Source organism: Fundulus heteroclitus, chromosome 11, assembly GCF_011125445.2.
Source record: "Fundulus heteroclitus isolate FHET01 chromosome 11, MU-UCD_Fhet_4.1, whole genome shotgun sequence".
Lineage (NCBI taxonomy): Eukaryota > Metazoa > Chordata > Actinopteri > Cyprinodontiformes > Fundulidae > Fundulus > Fundulus heteroclitus.
In genome coordinates, this window is record NC_046371.1 from 26,200,521 (window position 1) to 26,226,278 (window position 25,758).

The 25,758-nt window shown below is 44.2% G+C and overlaps 1 protein-coding gene across 2 annotated transcripts in view; it reads right to left on the bottom strand.

Annotated features, from left to right (window-relative positions):
• Positions 1 to 10,222: 10,222 nt before the first annotated feature.
• LOC105929366 (Down syndrome cell adhesion molecule-like protein 1 homolog) overlaps positions 10,223 to 25,758 on the bottom strand; it is a 91,322-nt gene continuing 75,786 nt past the window's right edge. For both annotated transcript variants that reach the window (XM_012867104.3, XM_012867103.3), the window contains exons 20-33: positions 22,428 to 22,567; positions 20,547 to 20,700; positions 19,944 to 20,061; positions 19,688 to 19,851; positions 19,487 to 19,585; positions 19,015 to 19,203; positions 17,344 to 17,631; positions 17,087 to 17,242; positions 16,940 to 16,970; positions 16,438 to 16,556; positions 16,185 to 16,337; positions 15,865 to 16,059; positions 14,776 to 15,087; positions 10,223 to 12,063 (exon numbers count right to left, since the gene is read on the bottom strand). In XM_012867104.3, coding sequence (XP_012722558.2) covers positions 11,627 to 12,063; positions 14,776 to 15,087; positions 15,865 to 16,059; positions 16,185 to 16,337; positions 16,438 to 16,556; positions 16,940 to 16,970; positions 17,087 to 17,242; positions 17,344 to 17,631; positions 19,015 to 19,203; positions 19,487 to 19,585; positions 19,688 to 19,851; positions 19,944 to 20,061; positions 20,547 to 20,700; positions 22,428 to 22,567 — 2,555 coding nt within the window. In that variant the 3' untranslated portion in view covers positions 10,223 to 11,626. The remainder of the gene's footprint in view (positions 12,064 to 14,775; positions 15,088 to 15,864; positions 16,060 to 16,184; positions 16,338 to 16,437; positions 16,557 to 16,939; positions 16,971 to 17,086; positions 17,243 to 17,343; positions 17,632 to 19,014; positions 19,204 to 19,486; positions 19,586 to 19,687; positions 19,852 to 19,943; positions 20,062 to 20,546; positions 20,701 to 22,427; positions 22,568 to 25,758) is intronic.

Sequence of the window (25,758 nt, forward strand, 5' to 3'; positions counted from 1 at the left end):
GATGTTTTGATCACCCGTATGGGGGTGAGGTTGAGGTGATAATTGTAAGGAATCAACCCTATCGCTGTGTTGTAGGTTTTTGAAAGTTGAAACCTAAGTCGTCCTCCTCTGTTTAGGGTTATTTTTTTTCTCTCTTGACGTAAATGGCTTCCATCACACCCCTTTCAAACCATCTGTCTTCTTTGTCCAAAATGTGAACATTTTGGTTCTCAAAAGAGTGGCTTTTGTCCTTAAGGTGTAGGTGGACAGCAGAGTCTTGTCCTGAGTATAGGTAACGGGCTGGATTTGGTTTAGGAGTACCAGGGTAAAAGGGGGTGAGTGCAAAAGCATGGCATGTTTATAGAAGTCTTATTTGAAAACCCTTGGATCATTTGATGATTTATTTGTTTGATCGGTTTGGTGCTGGGTGCCAAAATACAATAATAATAAAAAAAGTTTTATGTGCATTTGATGGACAATATAATTTTTCTTCCAATTGAGTATTGCACTGCTTCTATTAGCCTGTCACATAAGATCGCTGTAAAGTGCAAGTTTGCGGTTGCAAAACGACCCAAGCTGAAAACATCCAAGAGTCGCCCACTTTCCCAAAGTGCGGGCGTTATCTCCAAAGCGGTAGAAAGGCACCGTCGTCGGATGAATAAATGCAAATCATCCAGCAGCGTCAGTAAGATATGCGCCGCATGTTTTATGCAGGACTGGCTGCGCGGTTAGTGACCAGGAGCTTTGGTATAAATGCCCCGGCGTACGGGGACTCTGAGGCGCATCTATTATTCACAGCATATCCGTCATGAGCGATTGCACTCTTTTAAGAGAGCGCCTCTCGTTACAGTAGCCCTCAACCTCTCCGGGCGGGCCTGGCTTTGAAAGGATGACTGCGCCACCTTGTGGCTGCGCGGGCGCACAGCGCAGCGGGATCTGGGTGTGTCCCATCTCACGGACGGCCGTGCCTTTACGCATTTCTGTGCTTGAACGAGTAATCGAGTCTTCCAGCTCGGTGGGTGATAGATGAACTATAACCTCCAAGCAAATGTTGAAGTAAGTCAGAACGCGCTGCACCGACAGACTACAACCACAAATCTGACATTTTTTACACATTAAACCGGATCCTGTTTGTCATCTCTTGTGTTCCAACGCTGCCAGACAAGCGTCCAGAAGGATATGCCACGGGTGGGATGCAATTTGGTGCACACGCACATCAGTGATGATGTTAATTAATTACTCGATCTTAAAGGCGCTGGCGTGTCTAGAAGGGCCACTAGAGGGCGTTAGTGGCGGCATAAAGAGCAGCGTTGCGTTGCAAGCAGTCACCGGGGCATCAGGATGTCGTATCATGCAGTGGCCTGCGCATGCTGGGCAGCAGCAGGATGCCACACCATGCATGCATACACAAAAAACACAACGCCCACCATGACATGATCATTTTTCAGGTTGACTGTCAGATGCTCTGCAGCAAAATGTTGGAACATCAATGCCACCATCTCTGGGACCCTCTCTGGACAGGCCAGCCTACCACCTGAAGATCAAGTCATTTGCAATTAGCTGTACTGCTGCTCTGCACATGGAGCCACTACCTGACCTTTCTTTTGTGTGTGTGTGGCCACCTTGTGTTCATAAAAGGAGGAATGCAAGTCCAGTTTGCTTGTACGGCACCTTCCTTAGTATAATAAAACACCAGTGGAGCAGCGTGCATCAGAAGTTCACATACACTCCCCGTGGTCATACATCTCTTTTTGAAGGGTGACTGAGCTCTTCAGGTTGATTCAATTAACAGTTAATTGCCTAGATGCCTAGATGCTGGAAGGAGATAGAGGAGGAGAGCAACTGTGGTGGAGCCTAATGAACAGAGAGCAGACTCTTGTCAATAGTTTGAATAATCTCAGCTACAAATAGAGTTTGCCTAAGAAGCAGCCAGTAAGTGTTGCACTTTTGTTGAATTACTGCATCTTGAACTGTTGCATAATTCGCTTGTTGCTCTTTCAAACTGTTAGAAATATTCTGCTCTGCAAAAAAGAACTGAAAGTAACTAACATTTTCTTGAAATTAGTGTATTTTACCTTGATTTGAGCAGTTAAATAAGAGTATTTCCCAATGGAATGAGTATGTTTACCCCTCAAATAAGATAATTAGATACCTTGCACCTAAAATAAGATAATGGAGATTAATTGTTCCTATTTTTAGTGCAAATGATCTTATTCCATTGGCAAATAGTCTTATTTACCTGCTTAAATCAAGCTTAAATCAAACCGCTCCAGTGAGAGCTGTAGATCACGCCCTTATGAAGCTAATAGAACCACGTCATCTGTGAATAGCAGAGACGCGATCCTAAGGTCACCAAAACAGAGTATCCCCCACTGGATCCCCCGAGGGACGCGATCGAATGCCTTCTCCTGATCCACAAAACACATGTAGACTGGTTGGGCAAACTTTCATGCCCCCTCCAGGATCCTGCTGAGGGTATAGAGCTGGTCCAGTGTTCCACGGCCAGGACGAAAACCACACTGCTCTTCCTGAATCCGAGATTCGACTATGCGACGGACCCTCCTTTCCAGAACCCCTGAATAGACCTTACCAGGGAGGCTTAAGAGTGTGATTCCTCTGTAGTTGGAACACACTCTCCGGTCCCCCTTTTTAAATAGTGGGACCACCACCCCAGTCTGCCAATCCAGGGGAACTGCCCCCGATGTCCATGCAATGTTGCAGAGCCGCGTTAACCAACACAGCCCCACAACATCCAGAGCCTTAAGGTACTCAGGGAGAATCTCATCCACCCCCGGGGCCTTGCCACCGAGGAGCTTTTTAACAACCTCGGCAACCTCAGCACCAGAGATGGGAAAACCCGAGCCAGAGTCCTCAGGCTCTGCTTTCTCAATGGAAGACGTGTTGGTGGGATTAAGGAGGTCTTCAAAGTATTCTGGCCACTGACACATGATGTCCCAAGTCGAGGTCAGCAGCACACCACCCCCACTGTAAACAGTGTTGGTACTGCACCGCTTCTCCCTCCTAAGACGCCGGATAGTGGACCAGAATCAACTTTAATGACTGAAAAACAGAACTGAGTGGAAATGTTAGACTTTTTTCACCTCTAATGTACACACGTTCAGAGTTTGAAATTTGAAACAAGATTATTTTTATACACTTGCATGCCAGGAAACCAAGAAAATTGCAACAATTCCAATTCAAACACTGGCTAATTTTAGAGTTCAAATTTTGCCAGAAGCTTGCTGGTGCAACTTGCCAAGGCATATTTGTCTAAACATGATTTATGTATAATTTGATAAGTAAATACATCTTCTATGCACACTGGCTGTCACAAGTACATCACAGCCACATGGGTTCTCCCTACCTGAAGAGAACCCATGTGGAACATACATCTCTATCTAAAAAGAGCCCAAGATGGTACTTGAACCCAGGACCTTGTTTCTTAGCAACGAAGCTAACAACTGGGCTAACTCCCTTTGTCTGACATTTATAGAAACATCACAGCCCAATTATGGAGTATTACATATCTTGTGACTAAATCCCTTCCAAAATCATGGCCATAAGAAATCCTATTACATTGCTAAAACAGTTCAACAGTTTTCTTATATCCCTAGTTTTGCTGACATATAATAAAAACACTACATTTAGGATTAGAATATTAAATCAAACGATGTTTTTTTTATTTTTAATACAGAAATGTGGGCTTATTGAAAAGTATGCTTAATGCCTGCTTAAAGGTTGCTATTTTCAAAAAAGTACTTTTAATCTGACAAATGAGCCTCATTGGAACCCATATTTTAATTTATTGGATATGACTGTATAATCAAGTTTAATAATTTAGCAACCTTTGGTATTACTTATGGTAGATGTGGTGACCTTTTTTTCTTCTCTCATTTCATCTTAGCTTTTTCATTGATTTTTTATTTATTTATCCAGAGAGTTTGCTAATTTGAAACATTTGACTTGCTGCTGCTCTGTTGAAGATCAGGTCATAATTAGAATACTAGAATCTTTCTCTAAAGTATCAGATTACTCGTTAAACTGGTCTAAATCTACGGTACTGTCAATTAATTGCTCTCTCGAAAACTCCCTAGATTTACAAATGCAATCAGGAAATATTAAATATTTAGGTATTACTGTGTCGAATAAATTAACGGATTTACTTAAACTTAACCATGCCCCACTTTTAAACAGGATAGAAGAGGACCTTGTAAGATGGAAATCGCTTCCAATCACACTTATGGGTAGGGTAGCTTCAATAAAAATGCTGGTCCTACCTAGAATTAATTATTTATTTTCAATGGTCCCCAATAAACCATCATCTGACTGGTTTAAATCTCTAGACTCTGCCATTTCTAAATTTCTTTGGAAAGATAAACCCCCACGTATTAGCTTAAAGACAATACAGAAGACTAAAGACAGGGGAGGATTAGATCTGCCTAACTTCCATAACTATTACTTAGCAAATAGGCTACAATACATCTCTAAATGGATAAAAAATAGTCTTTTAGATGAGCCTTGGTTAGATATAGAACAGGAAATGTGCAATAATATCATGATTTCAGATCTGCTGTTTATTAGCTCAAATATAAAACGCCATACATGCTTTAAAAATATCAACATTAGTTCTACTCTTACAGCATGGTGGGAGTTCCTTAAAATGACAAAGTCATCCCTTATCCCATGCAGTTGTACACCTATCTGGAATAACCCTGATATCCTACAAAATAATAAAATGATAAACTTTACATACTGGAAGAATAAAGGTATTAAATATCTGGAACATCTACTTGACGGAACCGAGTTCATCAATTTTGCTAAACTAAATATGCAATATGGCATTAGTAAAAATAAATTCTTGGAATATGAACAACTTAAATCTATAATTAAAAATAAATATAAGCATATTAATGGTGGTTTACAAGTCCCAACTAATATATTAGAGTTCCTAGATTTAACCCCCCCCCCCCCCCCCAAACTACTGTCTAAATCATACAGGACACTGACTAAAATAGATGATTCGATATCTCTTCCTATAATGAAGTGGGAAAAGGATTTATCAGGCACCTTTGAACAAAATTTCTGGGCTCAGACATGTCTAAGAACTTTCAAATTGACTATAAACACCAACTTACAACTAATACAATACAAAATTCTTCACAGAGTACACTACACAGGACAAAGATTATTCAAGATGGGTCTGGCACAATCTAATATCTGCCCACACTGCATAGGCAATCATCCTGATAATTATTTTCATGCGTTATGGTTATGCACACCAGTCCAGAGGTTCTGGACACAGATATGTAAGGACTTATCAAAGTGCTTGAGCTGTAAAATTACACCTTCCCCATCAGTTTGCTTGCTCGGTAATTTTGAGGAAAGTCCTCTGAAAAAAGAAATAGTTTACATGGTTTTCACTGCTTTATGTATCGCAAAGAAAACTATCCTCATGAATTGGAAAAGTAAACAAAATCTCAGTATCAATCAATATAGAGATCTTTTGTTGGATCATATTAATCTAGAGACAGCATCTGCTTCCACATCTGATTGGTCTCTTTGGGCTCCTCTGATCAACACCATCACTTAGTGGAATAGGGGGCGATGGGTTGCTTCCTGCAAGGCACAGTGGCTGGATGGAGGGGTTCCTGGGGCCCTGGGGGCACTTGGAGTAGGGCGCCTGGTGGATCCGGCTCCGGGGTCTGTTGCCCCCATCTGGGAGGAGTTTGGGAGGCCTACGGGTGGCCTACAGCAGCCGCTTGCGGCGCTCTTTGGGAGCTGCGTGTTGACGGACGTGGGTTACTGACCTGGTAGCTGTGCTGCCGCTGGGTGGGGCCGGGGTGGGTCTGGGGGCCTGGGGTCCCTGGGGCGCGCCGCCCTCGGGCGGGGGCCCCGGCGGGGCCTCGGGGTTTCCGGTTCCGGGGGGTGTGCCGCTTTTGGTGTGGGCCGGTGCGCGCCCTGGTGTCCGCCCCTGCACGGGGCCTCGGGTGCACTGGGGGGCCTCGGGGCCCGTTGAGCTGGTAGGGGGGCATGGTCATTAACATCTCTGGGCAGATGCTCTTCTCCTTCATTGGATAGGCACTCTGCCAGTGGGGTGAGGGGGAGTAGGGACCTACCCAGCCTGGATGTCTACTGTCGAATGTATGGTGAGTAGTTTGAACGTTAGTGTTGGAGAGGGATTAAATCTACGGGGCGGGGGGGGGGGGGGGGGGGGGGGGGACGTTCTGGTGGGCTTGTGTCCGGCCCCCTGTCCCGGTCCTGGTCCGTGTCGTCTTCCGGTGCGGGTTTCGCTTGGGGGGTGGGGTTTGGGATGGCTCGTGCGGGCCGGCTGGCCAGGGTCCCCCCCTCTTATTTATTTATTTATTATTATTATTATTCTTATTATTATTATTATCATTATTATTATTATTATTTATTTATTTATTTAGTTTTTTTTTTGGGGGGGGGAAGCCAGTAGGCTTGGTGGGTGGGCTGGGGGGGTTGAGGTGTTGGTCCTGGTGGGTGGTTGGCTGGCGGGCCCTGCGGCCTCTCCCTGGCCCCCGGGCTACGGTGGCGCCGCTGGCGAGGCCCCCTTCTCTGGGTGGGGCTTTCGGGGAGCGGGGGTGCCTATTGGAGTCAGTAGGGGACCTGGCTCCCTGGGATAGCTTCCCAGTCATTTGCTCCCCATCCCCGGACTCCTCCCTCTGCCTGCTCCATCACGCCGCCACACATGTAGGTCCTGGGGGAGGGGGCGTTACTGGAGGTTGCCACTTTCTGGTGACGCCCCTCTCCCCAATTTTATCATGCATCTTAGACACTTTCACTTCAAACATTTTTCACATCGCACACTCATGTAGGCCATGGTAGGGGGGGTGGGTGGGGGGAAGACGTCTGGGGGGGGGGCTTATGTTGTGTGAGCCTCACCTCGGACGGCTCCCTTCACCTCCTCTCCCACTTAGACATTGAGGGTTCTGGGCAGTCGCCCGGAGGGGGTGCGCTGGCAACAGCTTCCTTCCGGAAGGGGGGTGGGCTGTGCCGTGCATCTCCTTCGGCGCTCCCAGTTTTTAAATGCACTTGAGAACAACATGCAACAACACAACATCTGAGCAGGCGTAGGGAGGATCGGGGTCTTCTGCACACCCCCGTTCTCCGATGGCGGCAAGGAGTCTGGGGCCTGGAGGAGGTGCGGGCCACTGTGTCCCGGGTCTTGGCAGGGGGCTGCGGTGTGTAGTCAGCGGCTTGCCAGGTCTGGGGCTGATGCCTCCGCTCCCCCCAGGAGGGGCGGGGGGCAGGGATGGCAAGGGTAAGGTGGGGGAGGGAGGGGGTTTATTAGGTATTTAGGGGGTGAGGGGGGCTCTGGCTGGGTGGCTCGTGCGGGTCGTGTTGGCCCGCCCTCTTGGGGGGGCCCGGTCCGGGGGGTGTCTGGTTCAGGGCCGGGGGTCGGATACAAGCAGTCGTATAGTCGATTTGGGGTGACCCCCCCCTCTGGTCAGTGTTGGATGTGAGTGTTATGTGGGAATGTGTGTACAGCGTCTTTTTTTTTTTTTTTTTTTCTGTGTGTGGTGAGTGGTTACCTGACTCCGCCAGATAGATTTGCTCCGCATATCCATCTGGAAACCTTCCGTTGAAGTAATTTTGGGAAGGGGCGAAAATACTGGTCAGCTGATTGGCCTATGTTGGTGATAGACGGGCCAAATAAACCAATCAGATTCGTCGTCGCTCTGTTACGAGCGACGACGAAAACACAACCACAAGCCAAGCTACTCTTGCTGCTGCAGGTAAAGGCTCGTTAGCTCAGCAGAGAAATACTCTGTAATTCCGATAAAACTTGCTCGATAGCCACGCCAACACTAGTTTCATCGGCTGAAGCCGCCATGTTCTTTAGACTGAACTGTCGCGCTTCCCGTTGCGTCACACCTCAACCTGCCTCAAAGCCAACGCTGATTGGACGTTCGTTTGGTGAACGGCTCCAAATTTTCTTTAACGGAGAGTATCCAGACTGATCTGCGAGTGAAACCTTGAAACCTCGCGAGATCAGGATGGTCTCACGAGGCTAGGTGAGTGGGGCACAAGGGAGGGATGGTGTGAATGAGTTTTCCATTTTTTTTTTTTTTTTTTTTTTCCCCAGGTATGGGTGTGGTCCGCTCCCTCTCCCAAGAACATCCCAAGTCTCCGCTAGGTGCGGAGCCCATCCCCCCACGTCCTGCCCTCCTCCACTTCGTTGGCGGGCGCCTTGGCCCTCTGGCGCATTGGTTGGCATGGGCCACAATCACTATCAAGCTATTTCTGGATAATTTTCACCTAAACTAGTGTACTCTCACATCTCCCACAGGTGCTGGGTCCCAGGTATTAAGTGTTCACTTATATACAGTAATCTTATAATTTATTTATTTATTTATGTTCTCTCACTTTCTTTTTTCAAGTATCACATTACACATGTCAGCTTACATAATAATATATATGATTTAGCAATGGCATCTAGGTGTTATTCGATTGTATCTGTTGCTTTATGTCTGTTGGTTGTGCTGTTCTTTTTGCATCTCTCTTTCCAGGTGACGGAGCAGACGGAGAAGGTTTTATCATTCTCTCCCTTTTATCTCCTCTTTCTTTCACCTCTACTCTTTTTTTCTTTTCTTTTCTTTCTCTTTCACTTTTTGTTCTTCCTTTACTCTCCCATTGTCATGTCCATATAATTTGAAATTCTCCTTGCAGGAATCATAATAAAGCTATTTACAAGCATAAATCAAGTGGAGCACTAAGGCGAAAGCTGTTCGCTCCACTTGTAAAAGCAAAATCTGTTCGAGCTCTATCTGGCATTGAGATAACAATTCCTATTGCCATATTGCTAGACAGGACACTGGGGAAAAAAAAAAAGAAGATCAGGTCATATAGGTTCAGTCTCTGAAAAAGAAGAGTGTTGGAAATGACAGAAGCCATGGCATATGAAAGATAGCTTTATTGCACAAGGTGTTAGAATGATCTTTTTAGTTTTTGCTTTTTCATAGAAAATGTACCTTTGAACACAAGCAATTGCTGTAACAAGCAACTTAAAGAAATGTTTGGGATTTCCTCAACATTTAGAAAAAAAAAAAGAATTCATACATTTTTCCATCAATTTTTCCCTTTTAGCAAGCATGCAATGACTTTTCAGAGGGTTGAACAAAATACAAAATAATGGTAGTAAAAAAAGTAAATGGGACAAAAATGACAACATCAAAATATGTTTTTCTTTTTAAAAAAAAGACTTAAAAATTCAACAAATTAGTAGTATCAAAAACATAAGGGGGAAAAAATGTATTTGTCCATTTTAAGAAAGGAAAAAAGAAAAAGAATTTGTGATTCTGTTTCAATTTTGAAAGCGGGACTTTTCCACCTTGATGCGTCCCTTGGTTTATTCTGAAGAAAATAGCTCTTCATACAAAACTGTGTTTTATGTACAAGACTCAATTTAAAAACAACACTGACAAAGGTAGAGTCGATGGATCTTGGATGGTTTGGGGAGGGGAGTAAATTTGTACCTCGGTTTGTCTCGGTGGGGGACGAGGGCCCAAATGATGCAGTTCTACAGAAAGGCCCCGTTCCAGTATATACACAACACAATATTGGTTTTTATGACCGAAAGAGCCACAAGTCCCTGATTTTAACTTGGCTGAACTGGTGTATAACACGGGCCATGTACCGCTGGACCCCTGGAACCTACATTTCTGACAAAACTGAAGAGAAATAAAAATCAACAGACCCCCCCCCTGTTTCCTCGAACCAAGCAAGCAGACAAACCAACAGAGCAAATGGATAAATAAATAGTCAACACAAAACGCTATTGCTGGAATGCTTGACAAAAAGGCAATCCAATAGCATCGTGTGTCCGTGTAGAACAGTGCGAAAAGGAAGGGTGGGTGGGTGGGGGGTGTTAAAAAAAAGAGTGGGACATTTACAGTTCTTCAGACAGGACAACAACAAAGATATCAATTCAGTGAACATCATATAAATTTCAAAACTGAATTCCCTGACATATAACATCTCTTGACATTAATAATTATTAATACTTCATTCACATTATGACTGGCATTCATTTCTGCTTATTTATTTGGCTGAGGAGCAAATAACCACACCTGTCGAGGATTTGCCATCCAGCCACAAACACGGGCCCCTAAAAGCCGTGGGGATCCACTGAGATAACAACATACAGCGCCTTGCCGAAGACCTTGTGCCTCTTGAAAGATTTCACATTTTGTCACGTGTACAATGCACCTTTTGGAACTTATTTTAATAGGTTTGCATTATTTTACTTCCACTTCCCAACTCTACGCTACTTTGTGTTGGTTTTGTGACATAATCTCAATGAAACACATGGTGGTCTGCGCTTGTCACGTGACAAAATGTGGAACATAGTTAGAATCACTATAGACACGTCTGATTCCTACTGTATTAAGCTAACCAAGCAGCTAAATAATCGACATCGTTGAAGGCCTGGTATCGTGATTGTTTCCCCCCCAAAAAAGCACGCAAGCAACGACGGCGTCCCAGCCCAGGGATGTTGTGATCTTCCCACAATGCCTCCTGTTAGTCCGCCTCAACAAGAGAGCGGGTCCCTCTTCTGTTAGCCGGTCCGGCTCGCACTAACATACAGAATATCTCACATATATACTAAACATTTGCTTTCTTAAGTCCGACTTTTCTTACATTTTCTCTACCTCTAAATTCAATGATTGAGCGATTGTCTCCTTTCTTAAAATTTGCCGTTAACATTAAACTACTGTATATAACTATCACATCGGTGTAGCGCATACAGTTTATACTTTGTCATCATTTCCCTTAAATGTCAATAATATACCTACATAGAAATATATATGTAAAATTCTTTATAATACCAAATATTCTCTATTTGTAAGGTGAGAAGTTACAGCTGCTTCACTGGTGTGGTGAGTGACTGGACTGAAGAGTCGAGGCAGCGTTCCGCTGCAGGGAGATGAGTGGAGGATACTGATTGGTCGAGGTGAACCCGAATCGGTACCTTTTGGGATCACCATCAGAACGGGGAGTCTGCCAATTCTTATCAGGGATTCTGAGAGACACCAAGAGAGTGAGAGCTTAGCGTGGGGGAAAAAACGGGGGACTTAACCGAAGTCCTGCAATCTGACCCAATAAAATGCTAAAGAAATCAAATAGAAACTATGGAGGACATTATGTGTGTGTGTGTGTGTGTGTGTGTGTGTATGAAAAACAGGATGGTCGCACAGCTTCATACTGGCTATTATAGTCTTCTTCACCGTGAACTTAAGAGCCGTCGGCTCTTCGTTTATAGTCAATATTTGCAAATGATCACAGAAATCACATTCTGAAGTTGGCTGTGTGCCTCCTGCAGGAACTGAGTGGAGCTGAGCACCAGCCGGCTGGAACTGTTAGTTGGAGTTAGTAGTTCTCGTATATAGTTCCATGTGAACATGAACGGTAGGGTTAGCTGGGTCTCTGTCTGGAGGGGCGGGACACCTGCCGACCCCACCCCCTGAAGGAAAAGTAGACAGGAAGCTGGGCGGTTTGCCATTGGTTTGGCTTTTTCAGAAAGATGGCTGCAAGCCTGTTCTGGCCCAGACTCATGAGCGCCAGAGTGCCGCTGGCGGAGGAGGAGGAGGGGGGGCAGCAGTGCGAGTCTGTGCAGCAGGACGGACTACACCAGCGTGTAGGACTTGGAGTAGGCTCCCACGCTCTGTTTCTGCAGCCTCCCCAGGGCCGAGGAGCTGCTCTCGAGCAGCGAGTCTCTGGAGCCGCCCACCTTGTTGCTGTTGGTGGGGTTGCTGCCCGTGCTGGACGTGGAGGCCGTGGCTGCGTTGTTGGAGCTGGGCATGGTGAGAGTCCTCTGGGGCAAGGTGGAGGTGCCCGAACTCGCACCCAGGCTGCCCAGCCCGGAGTGACCCAGCGTCAGGGCCTGCTGCTTGGCCGGGTCTAGAGTCTTGTGACGGCCCTGGGTGTGGTACGCCCGCTGCGTCAGGCTGCGGATTGAGGCTTCCCGCGGCGGCACAGCTGGGCACGGGTCGTGCAGCGAGTCCCCTTGCTTGCGGAAGAACGGGTCTGCCTTCATGTAGAGGGGCAGATTGCAGAACTCGCCTGTCAAATAGAAAATAAAGATCAGGACAGGAATGTACATTTTTGAAATGAAAATTACCTTTGTGTAATTTTGCAGGGGGTTGGGGGGGGGGGGGTATCCCTGCCTGTGTGGATGCGCAGGGATACCTGCAAGAAGTGCCTTGTCTTTTTTTTTGTCCAAATATACAGGCCTTCAAAATCGTTGTAAATGTGACAACAGCACCCTCTGCTGTCTGTACCCGCAGTCTGTAGTTTGATGAATACTACTAATAAACTCATATAACTGTACAAAATGTAACTGAAGTGCGTCTTTAATGGCTTGATATTTTTGCCATATGCGTTTTAATAGCTACTTAAAAGTTAACTGCCGGTACAAGTCAGGCTAAAAGCTATTTATATTGTTAATATTATATAGTTAAAAAGTGTGGCAATGTTAAAAGATTCTTCTTGTTAAAAAAACATTGTTATATGTTAGAAATCTTAAAAGGGATTCTGGGTAATCTCCAGCATTTAATGCATTAAAACAGAAAATGATAAAAGTTACATTTTTGACCCATTTTGTTGGGATGGGGAGGCCTCAACATTTTTCCTTCTCCAAAGGGGGGCACAAAATAAAATAAGATGTGAAAATGATACTGTGGTTGGTTTGGTAAAAATCAAAGCATTTATCCCTGAATTAGCTAAAAACATTAAAAGGTAATTTAGATCACCATATTACTTTTCAGCCGGTCTAATTCGCTGTGGACAGAAAAATGTTTAGTGCAATAAAATGGGAAAATATAACGCACCTACAGTAAGTTCAAAAGTGAGCCTCCCTCTTCTCTACCATATTTTCTGTGCCGATTCAAAACATACAGGGTTGTTTAAAGGTGCAGTAACAAAAAGAAATGAACCGGAGCAATTAATCACAAATGTACCATTAATTCCTTCATTTTTCTGACCACTCTATGTGTAATATGTAATATTATATAAACTAATTTAAGATACAGTTTTATTCAATATAAGGATACAATTTTGTTTATACAGTATTAGTAACTGAAATATTAATACTGATAACAAGAAAAAAGATGAGGGTCCAGAGAAGGTCCAGGGTAAAGTTCTATGTTATATTTTCTACTTTGGTAAAGAAGTTTATCCTGGTTTGTTTCAACTTAGTTTCAGCCTTTTTTTATTTTTGTTTAATCATTAAAAGCAGTTAGGTAGTAGTACATGGCACAACTTTTACCCATTATAGCGAAGGATCAGCAAATCCTTCATATCTATATTACTATTATTTGCTGCATCAAATTTCACTGGACCCCCCCGATTAAAAACTCCAGACCCCCTTGCCCCCACCCTCCTAATTCTCTGGTGCCGCCACTGTTTTGAGCGCTTGTTGATCTCTTATATCTTATCTCTTATATAATCTAATATAATTTATCTAGATACAATACACATATTTATCTCTTCAAGTAAAGATAAAGCATGCTTTAAAGTTCTTACATTTTATTAGATTTAATTACTTGTATTACATTACATTGCTTTTTTGCTTTTTTTTTAGGAGTCAAGAAGTCATTCTTAATTCATATTTTTATATCAGTTTTAAAGTACATTGTAAAAATATTCCAGCCCCTGGAACATTTTAAGATTTTTCCACATTATAAACCTTAATGTATTTTATTTGTATTTTATGTGACAGACCAGCACATAGCTGTGAAGTCGCACGTGGCCGTCAAGATGTTTAACACAAAATAATGTGAAAAGCGTGGTATCCATTTTTATTGAACCTCCTTTTACTCTGATACGTCTTAACTGACAGGCCAGGCAAGGGGAGGACTAATCAGAGAAGCAGCCAGAAGTTCAGGACTCTGGAGGATCTGCAGACATCCATTACTCAGGTGGGACAATCTGTCCAAAGAAAAACTAGTGTTTGTTGTGTCCCACACAACAAACACGTGGAGGAAGGTGTTCTCGTCAAATGAGACCCAATGCAACTTTTTGGCTTGCATGCAAAGCTCCATGTTGCAGACAATTAATATTGCACATCACCATGGCAAAAGATGGCAGTAATAATGCTGTGGGGATTCTTTTTTTTTATTTTATTTTATTTTATTTATTTTTTTTTGCTGTGGGGATTCTTTTCTTCAGCAGGAACTAAATACAAGGCAATGTTGGAGGAAATGGAGACTGAGATGAAAGCTCGCCTTCCAGCAGGACAACAACCCTGAACAAACTGGCAGAGCTACGATGGAAGGACTTAGATTAAAGTATATTCCTGTGTTGGAACGACCCAGTCAAAATCCAAATCTAAATCCAACCGAGGATGAATGGCTAGCCTTGAAAACTGCTGTTCAGAGAAGCACTTTATCCAGTCTGACTTAGGGTGAGCTTAAAGAAGAATGGGGCAAGAATGTAGACTCTAGATGTGCAAACCTGCTATTGCAGCAGACTTGAGCTGGGATTTCAGCAAAAGGCATTTGACTCGGGGGTTAGGGGGGGGGGAAGTGTGGGGGGGGGGGGGGGGGGGTGCTGGATGCACATGCATAACAATTTGATCAGTTTTGTTTGTAAAAAAAAAACAACAAGAAAACATTGAAACTACTTTTTCCCCTTCCGTTTCACAGACTTTGTCTTGGTCCGTTGCAAATAAAATCCCAATAAAATACATCGAGGTGTGTAGCTGCAATGCGACCCGTGAAAAGGTTCTTGGGGGTGCGACTACTTTGGCGAGGCCGCAGAATTGTTTCCGCTTACTTTTGTTTGCCCGGTGGGGTATGGGCACTGCCACGTTTTTCCCACGGTCGTAATCCTGCGGTTTGGGAGGCGAGGCGGTGAAGCGACAGATGCCCGGCTCGGATGGCGTGCTGAGGGAGGTCATGCTGTCCGCCGGGTCATTGGTACCGGTGGTCATCTGGTCCGACGAGCTGTCGGAGATGAAACACTCCGTGATGGTGAACTTGGCATGCTGGAGGTGCTCCTCCAGCTTGGCGTGCTCGTACGCTCGGGCCAGCTCCTCATAGGTGGAGGAGGCGCTCTCCGTTGACACCATGCTGTTTCGACCCTTATCTGGAAAAAAAAAACAGATTCAAATACGTTCAGAAACGTAAATGTTGCGTGTCAGAGTTATCAGTGAGAATGCTATACAGCATTCTCACTTATTGTTTTCCTGTTTTTCTTTATTATTATTATTCCGTCGGCGTCTAACTACTCCCGCATACTTCAACCGATTCCAACTATTTTGGTATCAAAACGTTCGTCTCGTTCCCAGCATGACTGCCATATCTCATGGTTATGCTAACTTTTATTCTTTTTTAAATATTTCACTTTTTGTGTTATTTTTATTTTTTTTTGGCTGTTCCCATTGAAATCAATGCAAATTGATACAAATTCCTTCAATTTCTTTACATTCTTCAAATTCTTCTAATTGTCTAATTCGTCAAATTTTTCAATTTTTTGAAGTTTTTTCAAATTCTTCCAGATTTTTTCAAATTCTTCAACATTTTCAAATTCCTTCACATTTTTTTTCAAATTCTTCATATTCCTTCAATTTTTTTTCAAATTCTTCAAATTCATTCAAGTTTTTCAAATTCTTCTATTTCTTCTAATTTTTCAATTTTTTTCCTAATTTTTCAAATTCTTCAAATCCCCTCAAATTCTGCAATTTTTTTCAAATTTTTCAAATCTGATTTCAATGTTTTTCAGCTACTTTTTCTCTTCTGCAGGGATCTTCTGCATCTTCTGCTCAAATAATTCTGCAGATTAGCATTCTCACTCGCTGTTACGCAAGAACAGCTTTTTCTAGTTATGTATATTTATGACCAGCACAATGCCAAACTGAATTACCTGTGTCTTGGGAGAGGCTGGCGCTGTAGCTGTCGCTCTCTGTGGCGGTGATGCCGTGGGAGCCCATCGTTCGCCAGTCCGAAGTCAGAGTCCGTGCCGAGGCCGTGGACTGACTTGGTCGACTCAGCGTCCACTGGCTGGAGTATCTGTTCCTGGAGCTGTGAGCGGATTTTATGCTCTTCCTGGACACGGGGTCTGAGTGACGACACAGAGATTCCTGAGTTCTGGCAGTTCGGCTTGCTCTAGCAAAGGTCAATGACTCAGCCATCAAGGAGTCCATTCTCGCACGTTTGAGTGTTAAAGATAAAAAGCCAGCTCACTTGTGCCTGGGCGGATGTCTGACATGTCAATCAGAGGTCCTGAATTCTGGATGAGGGCCTGGTGGTGCAGCGACACCCCCGTGCAGAAGTTCTGAGGATTCACAGACTGGCTGAACTCCGTGTCCGTCACCGGCACCGCCGCCTTGTCTTCTCCTGTCGCAGACACACGTGCAAATGCACTATTTAGACACGCATGCTGCAAATGAACCGCTCAGGACTGACGGTTGTAGTTTAGTGAGCTGTAGCGGCTTGCCTATCTGTTTAATGCCTTCCTTGTCCTCAATGAGCAGCTGAACCCGGGGGATGTCGATGTGGAGCCGCGGCCCTTGAGGGGGGCCTTTCACAGGCGTGTCTATACTCCGATTGTTCTTGCTGGAAAAACAAAGTACAACCACATAATAATGTATTCTATGTTATATAGAGAGTGCCTTCCAAAAACATCAATTTTGCTTGATGAGATGAAATTCCACACAAGCGGGCTCTATTTGCTAATTGAATGCCATCTGAAGGAGATTGATTGCCCTGGATTTTATTAAGGGGTATCAGAGTTCATCCATCCTTCCATTCACACATTGATAACGTCATTTACATGATAAATTTGCTGGCTTATCATGTAAAAATCCCAATAAAATAGATTGAAGTTTGTGGTTGACAAATTTGGCAAGGCACTGTAGAATATTCTAAGAATACAAAATGTGACATGTTACTTTGTTGTCTGTTGCAGAATTGAGACGATAAATCAATCCGATTCTCACCTGATAAGCATCTCAGCCAGGCTCTTTGCATCTGTAACGAGAGAGGAACTAAATTAGCCCAACGCTAGCCTGGACTTTGATCTATATGCATCTTTAACGCTACGTTACGACAATCTATCAAGCGGATTTATCTCTTCTACCGCTTACCTCTGAGCCGTTTTAGCCTCTTCTCCTTACGTTTCTTACGGATGATGAAGAGCAAAGCCACGCCCAGCGTGACCAGGATCACAGGGGAGCCAATGGAGAACAGTTTTTTCACATCGTCCCCCTCGCCGCGGGCCGATTTGATGGGGGGGATCGTACCTGAGAGGAGCGGAGAAGCAACAGCGGAGATAAGTTAAATGTCAGCGACGGGGAGAAGTAAGGGAAAAGAAAGGTTGACGGGAAAGCACGGGAACACTCACTCCCGTCGTAGTCGGTGGTGGCAAACTGGGAGGTCTGGTTTCCACAGCCAGCGCTGTTGCAGGCCTTCATTTTGAGCTCATACCACGTGGCCTCACGCAGCTCGCTGAGGAACAGCTGGTTGGTGGAGTTGGCTTTGAGGCTCTGCCAGGCCCACGTGCCTTTGGGTCTGAAGTCCAGCATTAGGTCCGTGATGGGGCAGCCGCCGCTGGTCCAGCCCTGCAGGTTGAGTCCCGCGTGAGTGGAGTTGATGTGGGTGAGCAGCGGCTGGTCCTTGTTGAACACCGGCTCTGGAGATGGACGGAGACCACATAAGGCAGCAGATGAGGACCAGGCTGGTTGTAGACTTAGAAAGCATATACCGCACACATCTGTTCACAGGTTTACATGCAGTCAAAATGGGCATGGACGGCTTTTAGAAACTTCTGTCAGGGTGGAATAATTACACAACAGAAAGCACAATCAGTTCTGAAAACAAGGTTTTTTTTTGTTTGAATTTACTGTAGATTTCCATAAACAAATACAGGGTCAAATCTATGCATATAGTCTCATTAATAGTAACTTTTAGGTAACTGTCCTACAGTAAGTCGCAAGTGGTATCATTTTCATTTCTTTTTGGATTTGCTGTTGATTTAAGGTGAAGATCAAATATTTGGAGGTAGTCCTGCATCTTTATTATTCTGTCCACTTTTGCAAAACACATATATAATACGTAGCAAAACACCCTCACAGGACGAAGATCCCACCGCCATGCTTCAGAAACGGTACGGTGTTCTTAGGCTCGAAAGGCTTGAATCGACTCCTCCAGACATACTTCTTGTTGTCAACCAAATAGCCCAATATTTGCTTTGTTTGACTGTAAAACTCTCTCCAGGAGGCCTTTGGCTTGTCCATGTGGGCAGCTGCATGTTTTAGCCGAACTCACAGGTGTTGATCCAGGAGCATTGGATAATGGTGTTCCAGTAGTTTCTTGTTATTCTTGAGATGAATTTCCTTTCATTTGAGCTAGACAGTCAGGGTCTTCCTCCAGACGTTAGAAAAATGCTGACACTTCCACGTGACTTGTGCTTATGCTCAGTAGTTTAAAGTAATGATCTTGGAATCAGCAGATGTTAAAAAAAAAAATAGCTCCAAAAAGACTTTCCCACCTTGTGTAAACCTACAGATCTACTTCTTAGATCTTCATTAAGTTTATGGGACTTCCCTGTTGTTTTGAGTAACGTTCAATCCAATAAGTATGATGAAATAGATTTTTGTATATAGAGAAACACTGACCCGCAGAAAACACTGTTCAGATGTAAATGGGGAGCTGCATTCAGCAGCTTTTGCTGCTTTTGTCAAGTGTTTGTACATTTGGTTGGGAGTAAAGCCACAAAACATCCAGACTTTTGCATTCATTTCTTGTTTTAAAGGTGCATTGAACTCGTTTGTTGTATTGACAGTCCACCCTGGAAATATTAATCCCTAAAATCCCAGAATAAAACTGTACGTACTCTGCTTAGTTATTAATGTGTTGTTTGAGAATGGGTATGTATCTTTAATAGGGGATAGAAGTTTGAATTTACTGAATATCCAATAAACTCTATAAATAGAATGTGGTACATCTAATTAATCTAAATAAATCTGCATTTTAAATTACAACACTCCGTTACGGAGCATAGCTATGCTCTCACCTCTTCCGTGCGTCTTGGCCTCGATGATCTCGCTGATGCGCCCCGAGCCGACGCTGTTCTTTGCGGCCAACTTGACTTTGTACCACGTTCCGCAGCGCAGGTTGTCCAGCCGGAAGGAGCGCTCGCTGGAGCTGATGAACACGTCCCTCCACTCCTCTGTGTTGTCCACAGAGTACTGCAGCACAAACCCTGCAGACAACACAGGACAGTTTTACGACGATGAAAGGTACGGCCACGATCTAGCTGAAGTTACAACGTTTGCACACCAGGAGGCGACAGTTAGCTTGGAATAGCTCACTAGCCCCGGAAAGGAGTCACCACTTATTGCACTTAACACCCAAGGCTTCAGATATCACCGACCTCAAGAGAATTAAACTTACAGAGACTTACAGGGGCTCTCAGGAGCAACATTTGTTCTAAGAGTAACGGTGCGGTAGGCACAAGTGGACCGAAAGATGAGTCCGGCGAGTACCTCTGATGGAGCTTCCTCCATTGTCCCCGGGAATCCAAGCCAGGGTGATGGAGGAGGTGGAGGTAGTGGAGACAGTCAGACGAGGCTGGTCAGGAGGAACTGGACAACGCACACATAAACGCACAGAGTCAGCGTTCCACAGTCCACAGTCCACAGGGAACAACTTCAACCCACAGGTCAAAGAAAGCCGCCTCTGCTTACCTTGAACCACCAGATTAACGATGATCGTGTCGAAGCCCAGGGTGTTAGTGGCCGTGCAGGTGTAGTACCCAGAATCCTCGGCTTTGACCGATCGCAGCACCAGCGTGCCGTTGGACAAAATCTGCCGCTGACTGTCGGCCGTCACGGGGATGGCGGAGTCGTCGCTGATGGGAGGGGGGGAAAGAAAAAAAAAATGTCAAAAAGAGAGATCTGAGTCATGACTCTGAGATATGGGCTGAGTTTGAGTGGCTCTGACCTGTCTTTAGTCCATTTAATCGTGGGCGCGGGCTCTCCCACCGAGCTGCAGGGCAGACGGACTTCCTTCATCCAGGGTGTGGTCACCGTGCCGCCGAAGGAGAGGATCTTCGCCGGGACTGCACAGACAGACACGAAACACTTTGAATCTCTGACACGGGCCGCGCAGTCTGCCTGTGTGTGCTGTTTGCTGGTCTAAAGCGCCTGAGGGGAAAAGGCCTTTACTTGCAGCTGAAGGAATAAAAAAAAAGATGTAGTGGAGGGTTTTAGTGCGGCCCCCCTCCTCAGACTACTCGCTCCAGTCCATTTTTTCTTCATAAATCCTCCTTTTCGATTGATTCCCGCCCGCTTCCTCTCTCCCCAGGGGTCATTTTACCAGATAGCCCCTGTTCATCACCACATAATTAACAACAGCGTTCCTTGCAACGTAGCCCCGACTCAATCGATACCACAGCTGTCAATCAATAGCGGGGGAAAAGTAGACGGGGAGGAAGAGGGCGGGAGGGATGAAAGTGACTGGTGTGCAGGAGGATCTCCCTCATAACCTTTTACACAGCACCTCCGTACACGTCTCCTCTGCAGCGAGCTCGCCTGAAGGACCCACCTTTCCCAGCAGGCTCCACTGTGACCTTTGCGCTAATGTTGCCTCGGCCGGCGGTCGTCACGGCTGCGGCCCAGATTTGGTACTGTTTGCCGCGGCTGAGGTGCGTGATGCGGTAAAAGAGCATCTCGGGGTTGGCCTCGTACTCGCTGGGCGCCTGGGAATGAGAGCACGCCATGTCATGTTAGGAGGCTCCTGTGACGCAGCGACAGGACAGCTTCAGTGGGGTGGCACTGGACACAAACCCTGGACATGTTAGAGTCAGAACTGAGGTTTGGTTTGACAGGTGCAACAAGACCAAATGGAGACAAATGCAGCTAAATGATGAAGATTTTCATGAAGATTTTCTAGATGAAGATTTTTTTTTTATCTTCAACAGTGGGGGAAAATTTTTTTTTCTACACTGATTTTGTCTTGCTCTCCAAAGTTTAAGACTACTTTTAACTCTTTTCCAAAGTGCATAGTAATTTTAAAGGTAGTCAGTCTATGACATTGAGTTTTAACTTTTTCCTAGCTGCACTTCTACACGAGCCGGAACGAAAAAAGAAGCACAACACTATTAGGCCGCCTCATCGGTATGGGTTACACGCTCAACGTCGCCTCTCTGAAACATGTTAGAAATGTTCATTTTCCTTGTCAGGACAAACCTAATTCACTCTCAGCAACTTGATTGGAAAGATGGCAAGATGGGATAAATAAACAAGCATAAACATTTTGAAAAATGAAACTGTAAGTTCTTTTGAAGTCCTCGGGAGTAAAATATTACTACTTTTCCCACCCTGCCAGTAGATGTCATTTAAAAACATTATAAAAGGTGAATGATCATTTATATTTACAAAAAAAAAACCCATAAAAAATAAAAATAAAGTTGGATAAAACATGGCAGATTGTCCCAAAAACTTGCAGCTCTTTCTGCCCACATTTCTCTATTTGGTCCATCTCTCAGCGCTCATCTTCAGCTGCTTTCCCCATTAGCCTTTGCCTTTTTCTCCTCTATCCCTCTCTGTGTTGCTTGGTGAAGTAGAGAGGATGGATGGACAGAAAGGGGGGGAATATGTGTGTGTGCTTTTGTGTGTGTCTGTGTATGGGGGGGGGGTTCGAACATTCCTCCAGCGTTGCGGTGGTGTTGTGGTGATCCAGGGAGTGATACAGGGAGATAATGAAAAGACGGACAAAAGCACTCTCATCTCGATGTGACTGATACCCTCCTCTGCTCCTCCCTTCCACCCTGCCTGTCCTCCCTCCATCCCTCTCTTTTTTCCCCCCCTATTTCCCTGTGGTGTCTCCCTACCTCTAATAGTGTGTCTCTTTTTCCCTCTCAGCCTCCTCTTCCCCCCCCCCCTCCTCCTCCTCCTCCTGCCTTCCCTTCCCTCCCTTTCCTGCCCATGCTCATTTACATGGCACTCATGCACAAGGAGGGAGGAATATTTGCGAATAATACGAAAGTGAGACCCATTCCTTATATCAGACTTTGCTGCGCACCTTGCAGTTGATGTGCACGTAATCTAGTCAAAATTGGAAAGCGCTCCGCAACACGCGTATAAATAGAAAATCGTTGAGATTGCGGTGTGTGTGCGCGCTTCTGATGCGGCAGTCTGCATGTGTGAGCTTGTTCTCAGCCTCATTTGCATATCTACGTCTCATCACGTTGCCAAGACAACCTCATCTGTTCATCTGGGAGGGCAGGAAATAAAGCAATGGTGCAAACACGGTGAATAAGAGACATGCGCTAAGATACACGCACGCACACACACACACACACGAGCGGGTCCAATTAATTATAGTGGTGACAAATGAATCATTTCCTCTGGCTGATTTTATCAACTTGCTTTTACAAGCAACGGAAGCATTTTCTACATTGACCCCCGTGGAGGAAGGACTCACCGGCTGCCCAGATCCCGGACTGGAGCAGTAAATGGTGTACTTGCGGATAACACCATTTGGTTTGAGAGGCGGTAACCAGGACACCACCACGCTGCTCGGAGAGGAAGGAACTGCCTTGATGCCGGCTGGTTGACCGGGAACTGCGGAAAACCAGAGAGCAACGTTAGCGCACACAGGAATGCAGATGTACATCCGGGCACGGTCGTGCGTGTGCAGAGATTGCTGAAGGCTTTATGGGGCCCAAGAGCGGCGTTTGTTCTGGAGATCACTGATCACCCACCAGTAACCAGACCATCTGAAATCTTCACTCAGGCTATAGCTGTCTTGCTTTAAACCATGTTAAGTTAACTAGCAAGCTAGGAAGGAATTTGTCAAATTCACCATGGGATACAATGTCAATCACCTGATTTGATTAAATAGTTTTCAGAAAGTGGCAGCTGTAAATTGAAAAATGGTGGGGATAGGGTTATTTCTCTTACTTACTGATTTGGTTGAGTAATGAAAAAGCGAGCTTATGCATACAGTAAATTTTAGAGGCTAATAAATATTAACTATTAAAATAATTACACTTTTAATATGCCACATTGTTTTGTAAATTTAAAGTTCAATGATGCTTATATTCTGACACCCTTTAGCAATTACTATACAATTTGTTATGGTAGCAGATCCTACTTATTCACTTCGATTAGGATTTAACAGAAGATGTTGACTCAGTCGTTGTTTCTGACGTCCAGCAAGGAGCGATATAGGGCTCCAGAGGACAAATGAACTAACCATGTTGATTATTAATACAATAAAGAATAATAACTTTGCACAGTGACACGTAAGAGTGCGACAATCACCAGAAAAACGGGGAGCAATTATCCACAGATTAGCATAAACTTGACCTCAGATTTAAAAAAAAATAAATAAAAATCTTAGATACTAATCTGAACAGCATTGTGTTTTAAACACATTAACTCCAGAAACTTAAAGGCAACTGTACACAAACTTCTCCTGAAGAAACGAGGAAATGCTTTAGTAAAAAATGCTCAAAATGAACATTTCCATTCTGTTTTTACACAAATCTTAAACGTAAATAATGAATAACAACCCTATGGAAAAATCTTTCATAAGCATCATCAAATTAAAAAATTGTATTTTCTGCGTCTGTGTGGTGAAATGCATTGAACGTGTTCATTTGCAGCATCTTTCCAGGCTCATGTAGTGAGGAATCCTTCTGGCTGTAACTGGGCTGTTACGGTCTAATAGAGCTGCAGTCTACATTTAACAGATGAATTAAATTTTCTTAATAATCTTTTCCTCCATTCTGTCCTGTGTTTTGGTTAATCCAAGTTCTAATGTCCATTTTGGCATATTACCGTATCAGTGTCTCCTTCACCACCTCCAAAAGTCCAATTAATTGCCTACAGCACCCTCTGCAGGTTGTCTTGGGTCAATACATTATATAGTTGCAACTTGCTTTACAGAAGAGTTTTAAACTCAATCTGAATACGTATGGACTCTTTAGCCAAACCAGATGTGCGTCAGCGGTTGATAAGAGCTGTCCGAATAGTGCAGTCAGTAAGAAAGGAGGTAGGAAATGGAGCTTGTATGCTCCCTCACGTGGCTAATTTAGCTTAGGAACTTTGCAATGTCCCCTACCGACTCTACGGAATCCCACAATCCCTTTCATGACATGACGTAAAAGCACAGCCCACCTCACGGAAATGAACGAAAATGGCCGGAGAGAAAAGCGTGTGCGCGTCGTAGTTCATATTCAGAAGGCTGTAGCCCCGGATTGGACTCGCATCATCCATGTGCGTTTCCGTCACGTAATGACGTCGGCATTAAAGACTGTCCAAAATCGACACAGCAGTCTGGAGCTCCTTTCCTAACCAAGATAGTGACCTTACTGTTGACCCTGTGAAAGTCAAGGAACAGGAGCTAGGAGCTATTATTAAGGGTATTCTGATAGAAAAAAATAATAACTGTGATGATACATTAGGATGAGTAAGCATGAATTTCATGCGTTCATATCCAGCTTTAGCTAGTTTAACGTCAGTGCTAACTCTGGAGTCAAGCTTGAAAGATAATCTTCTTAATCCCGAGGCAGCTACAACGAACGGCGTATATAAAATATTTTAGCTGTAGTTGTTTGGGAAAAGATCTGCATGCCACTTTGTTGACTCAAATTGAAAAAAAGTTTGTTAGCAAGTAAGGTAGTTTAGTGATGGCGCTAATGCTGTCATTTAACGCACTTGCTAGTAAGCTTAGCTTGAAATAGATGTAGCAGTTTAATTATCAAGCTTTTTAAGCCATAAACTAGTATAGCGACAGTGTTAATGCTACTTCCTTGTCAGCAATTTCCATCATTGCTGTAACAATTTACCCATGATAGATAAACTAGTTTAGCAAAAGCACTGATGTTCAGGCTTCAATGGGTTCAAAATGCTGCTGCACATCTTTTAATGGACACTTCCAGATGCGAGCACATCAGCCCCATTATGTCCTCTTGTAATGCTCCATTGCGGAATAGATCTTTATTAATAACTTATGTTAATTTGGTTGAAATTGAGGTTTTTTTTTGCTTTTCTACACATTTTTTCCTCAAAGAAGACAATTTATTAAAAAAAATGTATCTAGACCGACTGTTACACAAATCTTATCGGCTAAAATCCAACAGTAAATTTTATTAGTACAAGGAAAAACTCTTCAGATGGGACAAATGTGCCTTTTGCTAAGACACAAAAAAAAAATCCCTTTGATTGAGTCTATATTATACATAGCATTTCCTTTAAATATTATGGAAGTGTACCTTTAAAACTGGCTGAATTTCTTTTTGCATGAGCTTTTCAGAAAACGTCCTGTGGCCTGGAGGCCCTCTAAAAAGCTGCATACTTTGCTTATTATTCAGGCCTGCTCTGCGTGTGTTCATTTGTTGGGATGGCTGTTAAAGTTAGAAGGCTTGTTTGCAGATTGGTCGTCTTATCCTGTGCTAAGCCGCTCTAGGAGGACTTGGGAGGGCTCTCTTTGGGTGGACGGCAGTGACATATGTTCTTTCAGACACTGGTCAGCAGTTCTGACTCTGTGACACCCAGCATTCTCTTAACTCTCACGCTCATAAACAGATTAGACATTAGTGTCTGATCCGCCGCTAGCCACTTTAGCTTGACACTGGACACTGCTTAATGCTCTGATTACAAGATAATGATTCAAGAAGGCGCTTAGGGAAGGAGTCATGCTTCACAAAAACACATCAGGACACTGGATGCTTTGAAAAGGAGAACAAAAGAAGCTTTCTCACATTGATTGTACAGTATATGGCTCTACCTATCAAGCCTATTCAGTC